The following is a 15,369-nucleotide window of genomic DNA, read 5'->3' as shown; positions in this document are numbered from 1 at the left end:
GCTTCGAAATTCCCTTAACTATCGCGCTATTGGTCTTATTAGCCTATTTCCAAAAATTTCAACAAAGTTTGTATACTTCATAAAATTTATGAATGCGGCAAATTAAAAAATTTCATCGACTTTATAAGGTTTATGAATCATTATAAATTCATTTTTTTCGAATAATGTTACGTTTTATGAACCTATCTAAATTATTTCACAAAATTTTATGATTCACACATATGCACAGCTTGATATTTACTCAGAAATTGTTATGAGACAGAATTTGCTAGGACTTAATTATCATAATTTATCAGATTATAAAAAAGTTAAAAAGTTTTATTTAAGTTTTTTGACTGAATGGATGAATATGTAAGATTATATACGAAATAATGTAATTTTATATATTTACATAGAATTGTACTATAAAGATTTACATTATTATATATAAATATCAGTGGGTGCACCGTGTAACTACCGTGTATACATCGTGATTTCACGTTGAACCCACCGTGTAACCATCGTGTATACATGGTGGTAAAATGGCACAAAACCACCGTGGATTTCACCGTGTTTCCACCATGATTCAAATCCGCCAGGGGGGGATTTATGTAGTTTTATACATCTTTAACGCCTGTTGAACTCAACTTGTCTGTTGTACAGTTTTCGATCCATTGTCTTTTACGAGCTTCGTTACTCGCCGTACAGTAAGTTAGGAGCCTGGCTGCCTAGTTACATATCAGAATTTTCGAATCTATTTGCTCACCGCTTAATTGTATTTTTTTCCCATACATCTAAGACACAAATTTAAAGATAAAAGCGGATCTCTGTAGTATTAGTACCTGTAAAATAGTACGCTTAGTTTCGTCGTAGCTATAGTGGAGTTTTGTGCATTTTAGACTGCTTTATTAATAATTTTCTATCTAATAAGAACTTGCTCGACTTTTGGCGTGATGTGGATACCTTTTTTCACCAAATCTGCAACAAAAAATTAAACTTTTTCCATTGTTTACAAGAATGTCGGCACATCTGTAAATTTATTTAATTTGTTTTGATTCCCACAAGAGAAAAGTCCAACTTCTTCTCCTCTAACGGCAGAAATTTAAACTTTAGGTGCAGATATGGTGAAAAAAAAAGTCGTTTTATTTGTACCGTAATTTATTTAAACTTTGGTAATTCTTAAGGCTGGGCTGTTCCTAACCAAGTTATGAATTTTACATTTCTTTAAATTATTAACCCATTGTGATTACAGCAATTTTCATAGCTTCCGAAAAAATGGGTAAGACAGAGACTTTTTCGGAAGATTTTCGTCATTTGAGTTATATAGTTATTCAAGATGTAATTAGGAAAGTAAAATTGTAAAATTCAGTTAATACTGCCCACCTTTAACATCTGTTTAATATCAATTGTGCTAAAAAATTATCTCATTTGTGTAACTTAATCAGAATTCTACATCCTCTGTGATCATACCTACGGCCCTGAATTTAAATTCCAATACAAATAAAATAGACATGCGCACTTGAATGCAACAAATACTTAACGCCACACGGCAAGGCACAGACTTTTTTATTTTTACGTATGTATATATATATGTATGTATGTATGTATATATGCTTGATCAGCTTGATCTTCATCCTTAATCACGTGATCTTCCATTTATTACATACATATTTATATATTGCATTTAAATATTTTATTAAAATGTTCAATATAAAAAAAGTAATCTACAATTAATAACAAATCAGTTGTACAAAAGTGATAGGTTATTTGATAATGTATAGAATTTTAAATAATTATTATAATAAATGTTATATATAAAATATTGTTATTAATACTTATTGTTAATCTGAAAAATATAAAACAATAATGGCAACCTCGGACAGTGATGACTTTGAAAGCGCAGATGAAGAAATAGAATTTCGTGATGCATTGCCTAAAAAATCATCACCACGTTGGGCACCTAATTCAACTATTGGTTCTGACTCTGATGATGATGTTTGTGCCACATCAGTTAAACAAAACTCATGGAGTTCTAAAATAAACAATAAAAAATATGACGATTCAACAGCTGCTAGTGACACGTCAACCATTTACAATTTTACATCCAATAATCTTGCTCAAGAATCAAAACAACAAACTGATTCAGATAAATTGCAATCAAAGTCTTTGACAGAAGACAAGCAGCCGGTGTGCAAACCAGAAATGAATACACAACAAAAAGAATCAATTTCGATTGATAAAAAAAGTTTTACTAAAAATGTTGAAACTAAAAAAGTAATCGAAGAATTAAATGAGACTGTCACAAATAAATGTGATAATAATACAAATTTATTATTAGAAAAAAAAAAAAAAATAGCTTTAGCCCAAGTTGAGACACTAGATGATTCAAATAAAAGAGAAGGAGTACAGACACAACAAAAATCAAAGGGATCATCAAAAGTTTCAAGTTCTGGTGTTAAAAAATTGGGATCTAAAATAGTATTACCTAAAATTAAACAAACAATTGAAGAAATAAAATCGTTTGAAGTAAAAAATAAAACTTGTGAAGGAGAAAAAAAAGTTTATTTGAATAAAGAATGTTTGGAATTAGATGATGATGGAGCAATTGAAATATTAGAACGTGAAAGTTATTGGCATAAATCAATTGGTAAATCTTCATCTATTGATGAATTTGACAAAGATCAAATACCAGAGGAATTAAAGTCTAATAAAAAATTTAAAGAAGTATTTGGCACTGGTGATTGGGAAGATTTAAGTAATCAAAATAAAATTATAACTGAATTTGATACTGATAATTCACAGGCAGTTGCAAACAAGCTAGCAACAAGTAAAGAGAAAATAAATTTAAGTGATGTAGGTTGGGGAAGTTGGAGTAGTTGGGGTGTTACTTCTTTATTAAATACAGCTAGTGTAGGAGTTTCAAATTTGACTAGTCAAGTATCATATGGATTATCGGTTCTTGAAGACAGTATTAGTACTCCCACTTCAGACCTTGAGCAAAAAAAAACATTTGATGAAAAATCTATTGGTAAAATATTCATAATATTCAAAATATTCATAATATTTCTTAATGTATAACCCATAGAATAGATTTGATAACTTTAATTTTAAAATTTTACAGAAAATACAGAAGAGTCAATGCAACTGATGTCATTCGGATTAAGTGATTTAATATCAGGGGTTTCTTCAATAACAAAATTAGTTGAAAATACAGGAACTAAGGTAATTAATGGTGGTCTTTGTACTTTAGAAACAATTGGGAAAAAAACAATGGAAGTACTTCAGGAAGGTGATCCTGGTTTAAAAAAAAAAAGAGCATTTTTTATGAATGAAAAGGATAAACCTATTTTATCTCACATGTTGAGGGAAGCTAAAGAAAAAGCTGAAGCTGAACAAAAAACATATCAAGAGAAAGAACAAGCTCGAAAAGTTCATTTTGAAACTTTATTTGATGATTTTCAAGGTCTCGTTCATCTTGAAGCACTGGAGATGTTATCTAAACAGAGTAATATGAAAATTCAACAACGATTGGTAACTCTAAATACAGATGAGGCTAAATCTATTCAAGAAACTTTGGATGAAGTCAAAGAACTTTGTGATCTTGGAGATGAAAATGACGATGACGGAAGTAGTAATGATCACTTGAAAGAAAGATTGAAATCCCTTTGTGCAGATCTTGGTGTTATTATTTCATTTGATAAATTGTATCAGGTATAATTTTTAGAAATGATAGAATGGTTTTTACAAATGATAACAAATTAGCTCTAGCTCTAGTCTTCCCGCAAACAGAGGCAAAAATTTTAACTTTCAGGTGCAGATCTAGTGAAAAATAGTATACACACCACGGAGGAAGGTAGGACTTCCCAATTCGATTGTTTGCCACCCTTGCTTTCAGCTCGAGTAGCCAAATACACACGCGGATTGGAATGTCATACTTTCCTCCCTTGGTGTGTAACATACTATTTCATCATACCAGCATCAAAACTTCAAGTTTCAGTGTATCTACAATCAGTCGTAAAAAGCTTATTTATTATTAGTCCAGTGCCGCGAACGAATATTAACAAACGCGTCAATTGTGAATGCCTTCAGTCAGCTAACAGAAACAAATGATTCTGCTCGCTGACTGAAGACACTCGTAATTTCAATTCTGATACTTGTCATTTGTTTAATAGTATGTACAATATGCTGACACTAAAACTTAAAATCCCAATGCAAGTCATGAAAAATATATTGTATGTCAAGGGATGAAACAAAACGATTTCAGATTGCGGGTGATGTCATCCCTCGTCTACGGCTCGGGCAGCAAACTTTGCCGTGGTTTGATATCGTTTTTTTTTTTTTTTTTTTTTTCATCTCTTGTCACACAACATACTATTTGATTTTTTACTTTTTAATTTCAATTTTAAATAAGAGTTTTAAGAATAAACTAATTGAGTGTGTAAATTTTTATAGCTTTGGGAAGAAAAAAAAACATATATTACCAACATATCACAGTCCGAATCATCAGTGTCTGATCGAGAAGTTTTTGAAAATGCAATTTCATCGTTGGCACAATTTACAGCATATTGCGTCGAAAGGTTTCATAAAACTGCTGAACTTATTCTTATCAACGATCGTCGAAGTACAGTCAATGAAGCAGATGCACTTGTACAATTAACTAAAATTTTATCACTTCAAATTGGAGTAATTGCAAATTTATTCTGCAAATGTCTTAATGAACGTATGCAAGGCTCCGATAAATCAAATGATTCTGTAGACATAACGACAATATTTCTAGAGGTTAGTTTATATGTAATTAATTAATAAATAAATAAATTTATTAATTAATATGTTGACATAAAATATTAATATTGTTTTTTGAATTTAGGCGACAAATGCAAGCTCATATGTTCAAGAAGCATTTCAACTTTTAATTCCCATTCTTCAAGTCGGCGCAATTTGATGAAAATGAATCTTTCATTATCGTTAAATATAGAAAATCTTTAAATAATTTCACTATAAATAAAACATTTTTTCTTATTGAATTTTACACTAACAAAGCCAATTGTTTTTACTTTCGTAATATAAATTACAAAAATATTCAAACCCAACTTATAAAAAATTATAAAAAGTCTTTTATTTTGAACTATTATTCAAGGAATTATAATGATTAAATCTCACAACATTGTCATACTTCCTTTACAAAAACACATTCACAAATGATGGTCATTAAGATTCTAATTTTCAGTTCAACCCATGATGTAAAAATGAAAAAAAAAAAAAAATAATAATAATAATAATAATAATAATAATAATAATAAACAATAAACATGAGAATAATGTTATATAAAAAATTTCAACGATATTTTTATCTAAATAGGTTTTTTAAATCCATCAAAAATATTTATTGATGCGCATAATTTGATTATGAATAATTAAAATTAATGAAATCGAATATGCGCAGTTATTTATATCAGTGTTTCCCACGCTTATTTCCAATCGGTGGTTTTTGTAGTTGGAAACATGAAGTTGATTCACTTGTAGACAATGGTGCGGTTAAATTTAAAGGTGGATTGAAATTTAAGCCTGCCGTAGGTGGTTTCATTGAAGTATTTAATGACATATTGCTCGCTGATGGCAATGTTGGATTTCCCCAAACTGAAAAAGAATAATTATTAGTATAACTATATGTTGCAACTAATACTATTATCGAAATTATATTTCATGAATAGTGCACGGATAAAATGAACTATAAAAATTGAAAAACAACAAGTGATATAATGATAAAATGATCCATAAATACTACCATTGTACATAGTAATTACAGTAGGACCTCGTTATAAGACTAGCTCAGGGCTGTAGAGGAAAAAATTCTTAGAATTGAGATATCCTCACTATTGTGCTTAACAGCGTTTGCGCCCAAACCTCGCTATAAGACTATCGCCGTTTTGCGTTTTATTTATATATTCGGTTCAACTCTACTCTATTATCCAGTGAATCTATTTTATATATAATCATAAACATGGTGGCCACAGATTTTTGAGATTAAAATTCCCTGACTTTTCCAGGTATTCCAGTCAAACAATTCGAAAATTCTCTGACTATGTGTAGTAATATTAAATCATCAGAAATATTTATTTAATTTAAAATAAAATGGTACAAGTCAAATTAATCAATAATTAATCATTGTCGTTAAATAAAGCTTTTTTTTTATTATTTGTTAATATTCATTGTTTTTTTTTTTTTTTTTAATTAAATTAAATGAATGATTTTTTATTTTTGATTTGAAATCTATGTTCTTATATAACTTAGTCTATAATAAAATATAAATAAATTTTTCATTCTCAATAGCATAAAGTTCATAAATAAGAATATATTTCATAGAATATTAATTAAGTATGAAGTACGCGAATAATAAATATAGTGAAACTTAATAATTCATTACTTATGTATACATTTGATGTTTTTAGTTTTTTAACTTGTCAATATGGATGTTAATAGCTTGAATATCCTAGCAATGAGTTTTTACTAAGACTTTTTTTTAACAGTCTTGATAATTCTAACTGCTTCATTTTTTCGCTATTGGAATCAACTTCTACTCATTTTTTTTCAAGATGGTTTTACAACCGGATTCGCGCCACGTCACTTTTTGAACAGTTTTGACAGAAAACTAAATTTGTCGGATTTTTTCAGCCAAAAGAAAGTGAAAATTTTTTCAGTTTTGTGACGAAATTTTCCGAGATTTCCCTGACTTTTCCAGTATATTTATAATTCCCTGACATTTCCAGGTTTTTCAAAAATGTGGCCACCATGATAAATTAACAGAACTTTGTCGTTCGTTTCTGTTAATTATGTGATACCACGAAATTTTAAGTATTCTTTAGGAAAATAAATTATTTAATCTACAATCTTTATGTACGTACATTTTATCTCGATTTTGGTCGTATTGGTCGTTAGTCTTATAGCAAAATTTCGGCTCAAAACTTTTATTGAGTTGGTGGGGAAAGCGTTCCGAACGAGTTTTAACAAATTGAGGAGAAGAGTGTAATAACGCGTGGTCTTGTAACAAGGTCCTACTGTATTAAAATTTATTGTTTATGCAAGAAAAATTAGTATTTGAACTTTAAAAATCATAACTGGAACTTAAAAAATTTATAACACTTACTATAAATTTTATTGTTTGTATTATGTGTAATATTTTGTATTAATAGGTTAAAAATTATTTGTTTGATTTTTCAGATTACCGCAATTACAAATTTAAAAATAAAATAAAAAATTTTCATTAAATATGATATGCATCTGCAGGAATAATCGCTTATGTTTTTAATTTTAAAAGTTAGCGCGTTTTATTTCTTGCGACGTTGCCGCACTTATCTGAATCACGTGAATAGATTATTTTTCATCATGGCGGGTGGATTTTTTTGTGAATTTTCTGTGCTTCTTATTAAAATATTTTAAAAATCATTCGTCAGAACACTCTTTAACTATTTTTAACGTATTCTACGATAGTTAATTAATAAAGAGAAAAGTTTTTTGTTTTTTTTATCTTTGTAAGGAGCAACTACATAACTCGAAACAAGGGCATTTCCTCTACGTTTCCTATACTCTGTGTGTTAAATTACGATATTTCGATAATTAATAACTTAAAAACTATTCGTCATACCTAAAAAAATTAAATGTCGCAGTAATGTCCGAACAACTTTAAGGGCTTTTTTGTAGAGAATTTAATTTGCTTCAAGACCACATACTTTGATTTTCGAAAAAAAATTTTTTAAATACTTTTATATACAAAAAAAAATTTTTTTTACACGATTTTAAATAAGAAAATTAATATTAGTTGAGCTCTTAGCAGGATTGAGCTTTCAAGTTACTCTTTTAGCACCCTAATATTTATATATATTCATAAATTAAAATTTTTTTTTTTGGATAAGGCAATGCTAATTATGTTTAATGGCATTCTCAGACAATAGCCCCCACTTTTTAAAAATATTTAATAACTTTCAACTGTGATAACCGTATGAAAATCTTGTTTATTAATTAAGAGAAAATTAAAGCATTGATTGAAAAAAAGACAACGTAGTTACAATTCTCGCCGAAATATAGATTTAAAAAAAAAATTACTTACAGTGTTGTTATTAATTTAGAGTTTAACGAAATGTTTTAAATTAATTTCAGCAAAATCTTCCATTTCAATATTATAATACAAAATGTCAAATCTTATAGTCTGAAATTTATTTAACAAATTTCGTTAAACTCTTGATTGATAACAATTGTTAGGAATTTTTTTAAAAATTGATATATCTCGGCGAAATTGTATCTACGTTGTCTATACACAATTAATGCTTAAATATTTTTTTCAATTAACTTACAAAACTTTAGTACGGTTAGGACAATTGAAAATCATTAAATATTTTAAAAAAGTGGGGAGCACTGTTTGAGAATACCCTTAACTCGAGTAATAATAGAATAAATTGACCAATAAATTAATGATCAAGCTATGTTTTGTAATTTTTTGTTTTTTAATAATTTAAAAAAACAATAAAGTTTTAAAAGTTCTATTTAAATAAAAATTCGTACGGAATTAAAAAAAAATTATAAAAGTATGAAAAAAAAAATGATACATACTAATAAATGTATTAAATATTTCAGTAGACACCTGATTCAAACATTACGATAAATTCTTATTCAAGTTTTTTTATCAGAACTAATTAGAAGTTCAGTATTTTTAAAAATATTCTAAGTAAAATTCATTAGTTTTCATCCAATAATTGGGAGCCATCTATTTTTCCTCGAGTTACCTTATTTAGTATTTGTTTTTACGTCTGTTCATTCATAAAACTAAATTTAAGCTCCAATTTTAAAAAGTGAATGTTTGATGATTAATTGTGTATATAGAAGCGTTGTAATTATTTAAACTTGGTAATTATGTAGAGGCGAGGCTGCTTACACTTAACGAGCGAAAATCCAATTTTATATCTTTCTTAAGCATCAATAATTTATAAACTTATACATAAAGTATAAAATTAATTTCAATATTATCTTTGAAATTTTCAAGTTCCGTGCAACCATACATTATTTTACATAATTTTCTTATTTTTCTACGTATTGACTCTTAAATTAATCACTAAAAGTTAAGTGATATGTATACGTGACATAATCAATAGCAGTTTCGTCCTGAGTACGTTAACGGACTCGTCAACAAGGCTACGCTAACATATTTTACCTACATCTTACGGCTTTTTATAAAAATTATTGTTATATATTTAAAAATTTATTTTGGCAAATTTGTAATATTTCATGATATTTTTATCAATTTTTTTTATCGTTTTGGTGCAAGGTTTGAAAAGGTATCATGTGTTATAGACAAAACTAAGACCAGAAAATTTAATCTGCCGTGTAACTAAACATGTGGAAAAAGTTTATCTATAGAAATCTGAAATGTAAGCCACGGAACTTTAAAAAATGTGTGGAGCCCCACTTCTAGATCATTACCATAATTAAAATATAGATATGGTCATTAAGTGACAACGGTTAACAAATAAAAGCAACATAGCCCTAATGAGAACCCGGGAAAAAATGATCAGACCTGACCATGCCTGTTCATGTATGATCAGGCCTGAAATTAGACATGATCAAGCCTGATCATACCTGTCCATGCCTGTTCATGTCTGAAGCGTTGAATACGCTCAGGTCTGATCATACCTGTCCATGTCTGATCAAGCCTGATATATGGGATTAAATTTAAAATCTTAGTTATAATGAAATATAACTAGAATTTCATCTAATAGAATTTCATATAATTATTAACCAATAATTAATAAATCAGATATAAAATTTTGTTGACTAAAAATCTATCATGTATAAGATATAACATTTTTTTGACCAAGAATCTATCACGTATGAGATTTTTATTACTTGAAGTTCATACGAAACTAACTTTTCAAGTCAATCTCTTAGGTCAATGGGTAGCGGGTTAAACTTTCGAGCGCGAGGTCCACGGTTCAAATTCTGCACACGCCCGAATTTTTTTTGGTTTTTGATAGAAATAATTATATATAATTGTATAGAGTTATCCATAATTATATATAATTATCTAGGGCCATTTTTTATTTATAATTTTTTTACCCAGATGCGCCTGAACAGACATGAACATACATGATCAGACCTGAACATGTCTGACCAGGCCTGGTCAGGCATGGTCATTTTTCAAACCTGATCAAGCCTGAAGACTCATGCCTGTTCATGTCTGATCATTTTTTCCTGGGAAGTGAAAAAAAAATAATAATAATAATGATGATTAGCCGCAACCAAAAACAGATTAATAAATTCAATCGTACACTGATAGAAGAATTTATTTAAACCAAATAAGATTTATTAATAGTTAATAAATGATTTATTTGAAAGTTTAACTAAATAAATATTTATTAATAGTTAACAAATAATTCATTAAATGAGATTTATTTGAACCAAATAAATATTTCTTATTAGTTAAGAAATGGCTTTTTTAAATAGGAAGTGACACATGAAGCTAATTAAGTAGGGTTATGACTAATAGTTAATAGTCCCATTCAAGTTTATTTTTTTGAAGAAAATAATACGCACAGTAATTAATTTAAAAAATATTCAGATGATTATAGTTAGAATTTGTTACACTAAACAGTATACTGAAAAGTATTGTAAACAGAAAGTAGCGCTGTAGTCAAAAATCACAGTGATGTTCACTCAAATATGAGATTTATTAACTATTAATAAATCTATATTTGAGGCAAATAAATGCTTATTTCAGCCAAATAAGGCTGAAAAACTGTTTCAAATAAATGCATTTATTAATATAAAATAAATACTTCTATCAGTATACACACCTCGGACAAGTTAATACTATAACAATTGATTTTAAATTTTAATTGTTGAGTTTCAAGTATTAATAATAGTTTTTAATTCTTTTATATAATTCAATTTAACTGTTAATTTATAGCAGTCGTGAATTTTCGCATTCGAACTGTGCAAAAGCAAGTGCAGATGATGTTTATTTTTTTTTTTTTTTTGGTAGGTAGAATTATTTTTTTTTTATAATAATTATAATAATTTGAGTTTTTGTAAAAATAAAATATATTAATGCATTTATGATAATAAACCCAAATATTTAAGGATTGATCTTATGAAATAATTTACAAATGGACATTTAATATTTTATAAAAAATAATCTCAAGCTTTTAGTTTGTTTTGCTACAATGATATAAATAAAATAGTGGCAAAAAATTCAGTATCTCAATAACTAAAATACAGCATTTTTTAATTTTCTGGAAAGGCAAAATCATAATAAAATAATATTTAAAATTTGAAAAATTGCATTATAAAAAAAAAAATCAGCTGGATATAATTTTTTAAAAATCGACTAATATTGAGTAAATAAAATAATGAATAGAAAATTTATATTTCTAGGATACTTCCAGTATCAAGTTGAAATATCTTGGAGCTTGTTGGCGGAATTAATATTTTAGTGTTCTTTACCTCACGTAAAACCTGAACGGAGGAAACTCATATTGACACTTAGAATAATATATCAAGAAAAAATATATTTTATATATCACTTTTGCTAATTATTTTTTATTTTTAATTATAAATTTATTATTAACTTACCCATAGAATTAGCAGATCCATAACTTGGTTGTCTATTCGTATTTAATGTTGTCGATGATAAAAAACTTTTATTTCCTATAATAAATATAAAATTAAATATAAAAAAAAAGTCTACACTGAAAAATCAGGAGTGAATATGTAGTGAATACGAATTTTATTTAAGTCAAAATTCATTCCGTTGCTGGAGTTCCGAAGTTTAAAAAAAAATATCTCCCCACATTCGAAATAAATAGGGATTTTTTTCGAGCAGAGTGATTTCAAAGTGACGCAGATTTTATTTCAATCCTCATTCACTCCCGCCTGGAGTTTTAACACTTGAATAAATTTATATGTAATCGAAATAACTTTTAATGAGCATTATAAATTATATTTACTTTAATAAATAATTGAATCAGATATTAGTAATTAAACATAATATATTATGTTTTTAATTTATAAAATATTTTAGTAACTCATTAAATTATAATTTGATACAATACATAGTAAAAACAAATTATTTAATAGTTATAGTGACATATTTTTTATTGGAACATTCGATATTTTAGCACAATCTAAAATGTTATTTCGTAGTATGATTGATTTAAGTCATATGAGAATTTGAAATTCAATGAAATTATATTATTTATGGAAAATAAAAAGTCTATTTCTTTAACTTTATAAGCGTGAAAGTTTTCATTATCAGCTGCTCACAATTTTTTTTATTTATTTGTCGTGAATAATCTAAAGTGAGCTTGTAATTATTTTCGTACTCAATATAAATTTCTAAATATCAAATACCTAATCTCACTACGTATAAGTAATTTACTCCACGAGTTTTTATTATGATTTCATTCTGCGGAATTTTTTTATAATTAATATCATCTAAAACTCTTCTTCGGAGTGAAATTCACTCCGAACGGGAGTGAATAAATTAAAAATCATCTACACCGCCTTCACTCCGGATTCACTCGGCAAATTTTTTACAGTGTATGTTATTTGTTTATTATTTATTACCTGGACCAAAAGGCGTAGGACCTATGGTAATTTTGCCTACGCTATGCCGATTACTTTTACCATTTGATTTAATTTCTTCGAATACGTTTGTACTATCTTTCAAAATATATTTTCTTAAATTAAGGTACTGTTCTTTTTGCTGTTGTACTTTACTATGAACACTTTGTAGTCTACCGGCAACAGCTATTAATGATTCATGAATTTTACTCATTGCCATTGTTAATTCTACAATTAAAATACATAAAAGTTAAAAACAATATTTAACAATAAAATAATAATTTAAAAAAATAAAATAATAATTTATAAACCTTGTGGTGTTAATGCCCTTGGAGTCATCATAGTTTGAATATGTTTTTCTGTAGTCTCGATTTGTGATCTAAATAACATCAAATCTTGTTCAAAATTTTCAGCTAATTCGATAAAAAACATTAGCGGAGCTGTATTTTCATATTGTAAGCCAGCAGGTGTATCATGAGTTCTTTGTGCGATTTCAGCATTTTGTAATGCTTTAGCAGTGTCTTGTTTAAGTTTATCAGCTAATGCACGATCTCGTTGAACAGATCCACCTAAAGTCGTTAACATTTCCATTAGCGATGCAGTATCTTCAGCGCACCGATTTAGTGGTCGTACTGAACCTCTTGCTATATCAGAGCTTAAGCTTTTTTGAGTTTTAACATATTCTCTAAAAATAAATATTAACAATTATTGATAATAAATAAATTTAAGTCGATGAAAAATAAAAAAATGTAAATATTACTTAAAGCTTTCAATAGTCTGCGTAAGTTCATTCGGAATAAGATTTTCTTTTGCTATTGTCGGACCATTGCCACCGTGTGAAAAACCTTTACTATTTAATGAAACATCTAAGCCACCTAGTCCTTTATTAATGCTTGTTGTTGAGGATGTTGGAACAATTGATGTTCCTGATGGTTTGGCGCCAAATAAACTTACACTAGGAGTACCACCGAGTAATGCTATAAAAAATATTTTTTATTTATACAAATAACATTAAATAATAAATGTTTTAAATAATTATTGTGTACTAACATGCGGAGGTAGTAGTTGTTCCAAAATTCAAACCAGTTGTAGGAGCACTTGTAGTAGCCCCAAAACCTACAGAACTCGATGGAGCAAGAGCTCCAAAGTTAAGACCTGTTAGAGAGGTTGCTGAAGTCGCTGGAGTACCAAATAAACTAGGAGGTGCTGTAGTTGTTCCGGTATTTGACAAGAGATTACTAGCGGGACTAGTCGTTGAAGATGTTAAACCAAAATTAAAATTCGACGTTGGTGCACTCGTTGCTGGAGTTGGAGCAGCAGTTCCAAATGTTAAACTACCAGTTACTGGTGTTGACCCAAATGCCGGAGTTGATAATCCAAATCCTGTTGTGGGCCTATAGAAATAATATTAATTATTACAATAATTCACTTACAAATAAGATTTATGTTTATTATTATAAAAAATAGGGTTATTTAAATATCATCATTACTTTGGGGTACCAAATGTTCCAAAACCAGTAGCAGCTGTTGTAGTAGTTGGTGTACTAAAGCTAAAATTAGCCATTTGTATAGTTATTTACGACAGTTTATAATTAATTATCTTTATTTTTTAATCGGCTACTTCATTGACATTTACAAGATAGGACATGAACGACATGAGTAATGACCAAGTAGGTTAGGAAACTATTTTTTTCAGCATAAGTGGCGACTTCATCAGAAAAAAAATTTAGACCAATCAGCACTCAGCAGACGGGAGCCAGAGACGTCCCCAAGTAAAATATATGCTATACGTAATTTCTATGAAACTACAAATTAAAAAGTAAAAACAATTTGAAATGAGAAAAAATTCAACAGGAGAATGCATCGGAGTTACTAATTTGAAAAGAATAGAAAGTACCGAAAAAAAAACATCGAAAAAAATGATCGAATAAGATATTGTATCAAGATAGAATAAATTTGAAGTAAAATTTAAAAAATAAAAAATTTCTGCAATACAAAATAAATTCGAAAAAAAAAATCCCGTAAAATACAATTTCATAGAATAAAAAAAAAATTCACAATTAAAAAACTTCGAAATGTTTAGTTTTTGAAATTATAAGCTCTTGAAAATATATAATGAAGGAATATATTTGAATCGAGAATGAATAGTATGAATATTATTTTGCATCAAAATGGAATTTGATCGAAATCAATATTTAATACTACAGCAATACTGTAGTTTCGATTTGGCAATCTTCCATGATGTCTATTATATTGTATGACGTCTAACTCGATTAAGAAATTGTGAAGTCATATTCTATCGGATCTAACGAATAGATTTCAATAATAATAAATATGTATTTTTTTTTTTTATTTAATACTGTAGTATTAAATATTGATTTCGATCAAATTCCATTTTGATGCAAAATAATATTCATACTATTCATTCTCGATTCAAATATATTTCTTCATTATATATTTTCAAGAGCTTATAATTTCAAAAACTAAACATTTCGAAGTTTTTTTAATGCGAATTTTTTTTTATTCTATGAAATTGCATTTCACGGGATTTTTTTTTTTCGAAATTATTTTGTATTGCAGAAATTTTTTATTTTTTAAATTTTACTTCAAATTTATTCTATCTTGATACAATATCTTATTCGAACATTTTTTTCGATGTTTTTTTTTTCGGTACTTTCTATTCTTTTTAAATTAGTAATTCCGATGCATTCTCCTGTTGAATTTTTTCTCATTTCAAATTGTTTTTACTTTTTAATTTGTAGTTTCATAGAAATTACGTAT

The 15,369-nt window shown here is 27.7% G+C and overlaps 2 protein-coding genes across 2 annotated transcripts; one reads left to right on the top strand and one right to left on the bottom strand.

Annotated features, from left to right (window-relative positions):
* The first annotated feature begins 665 nt into the window (after window positions 1-665).
* Window positions 666-5,019, top strand: LOC103578904 (protein FAM114A2). The gene is made up of 4 exons (XM_008560147.3): window positions 666-3,007; window positions 3,101-3,690; window positions 4,432-4,758; window positions 4,847-5,019. Exons 1-4 carry the CDS (start codon window positions 1,846-1,848, stop codon window positions 4,919-4,921), a joined length of 2,154 nt encoding a protein of 717 aa, XP_008558369.1. The 5' UTR covers window positions 666-1,845; the 3' UTR covers window positions 4,922-5,019.
* A 51-nt stretch (window positions 5,020-5,070) lies between these two features.
* LOC103578905 (nuclear pore complex protein Nup58) lies at window positions 5,071-14,281 on the bottom strand. Its single transcript, XM_008560148.3, has 7 exons — window positions 14,079-14,281; window positions 13,639-13,982; window positions 13,349-13,565; window positions 12,900-13,273; window positions 12,592-12,816; window positions 11,599-11,673; window positions 5,071-5,616 (listed from the first exon to the last, which is right to left on the bottom strand). Exons 1-7 carry the CDS (start codon window positions 14,150-14,152, stop codon window positions 5,432-5,434), a joined length of 1,494 nt encoding a protein of 497 aa, XP_008558370.1. The 5' UTR covers window positions 14,153-14,281; the 3' UTR covers window positions 5,071-5,431.
* Between the last annotated feature and the right edge of the window lie 1,088 nt (window positions 14,282-15,369).

Source organism: Microplitis demolitor, chromosome 5 (assembly GCF_026212275.2).
Source record: "Microplitis demolitor isolate Queensland-Clemson2020A chromosome 5, iyMicDemo2.1a, whole genome shotgun sequence".
In the NCBI taxonomy this organism is placed as follows: Eukaryota; Metazoa; Arthropoda; class Insecta; order Hymenoptera; family Braconidae; genus Microplitis; species Microplitis demolitor.
The sequence above is the reverse complement of the archived record's forward strand: the minus strand, read 5'-3'. Positions and strand labels throughout refer to the sequence as shown.

Coding starts and splice junctions, on each gene's coding strand:
- LOC103578904 (XM_008560147.3), top strand. CDS start 1,846: ATGGCAACCTCGGACAGTGATGACTTTGAAAGCGCAGATGAAGAAATA. Junction 3,691..4,431: donor CATTTGATAAATTGTATCAG/GTATAATTTTTA, acceptor AAATTTTTATAG/CTTTGGGAAGAAAAAAAAAC. Junction 4,759..4,846: donor TAACGACAATATTTCTAGAG/GTTAGTTTATAT, acceptor TTTTGAATTTAG/GCGACAAATGCAAGCTCATA.
- LOC103578905 (XM_008560148.3), bottom strand. CDS start 14,152: ATGGCTAATTTTAGCTTTAGTACACCAACTACTACAACAGCTGCTACT. Junction 13,274..13,348: donor CAGACTATTGAAAGCTTTAA/GTAATATTTACA, acceptor ATTTATTTTTAG/AGAATATGTTAAAACTCAAA. Junction 5,617..11,598: donor TGGATCTGCTAATTCTATGG/GTAAGTTAATAA, acceptor ATTCTTTTTCAG/TTTGGGGAAATCCAACATTG.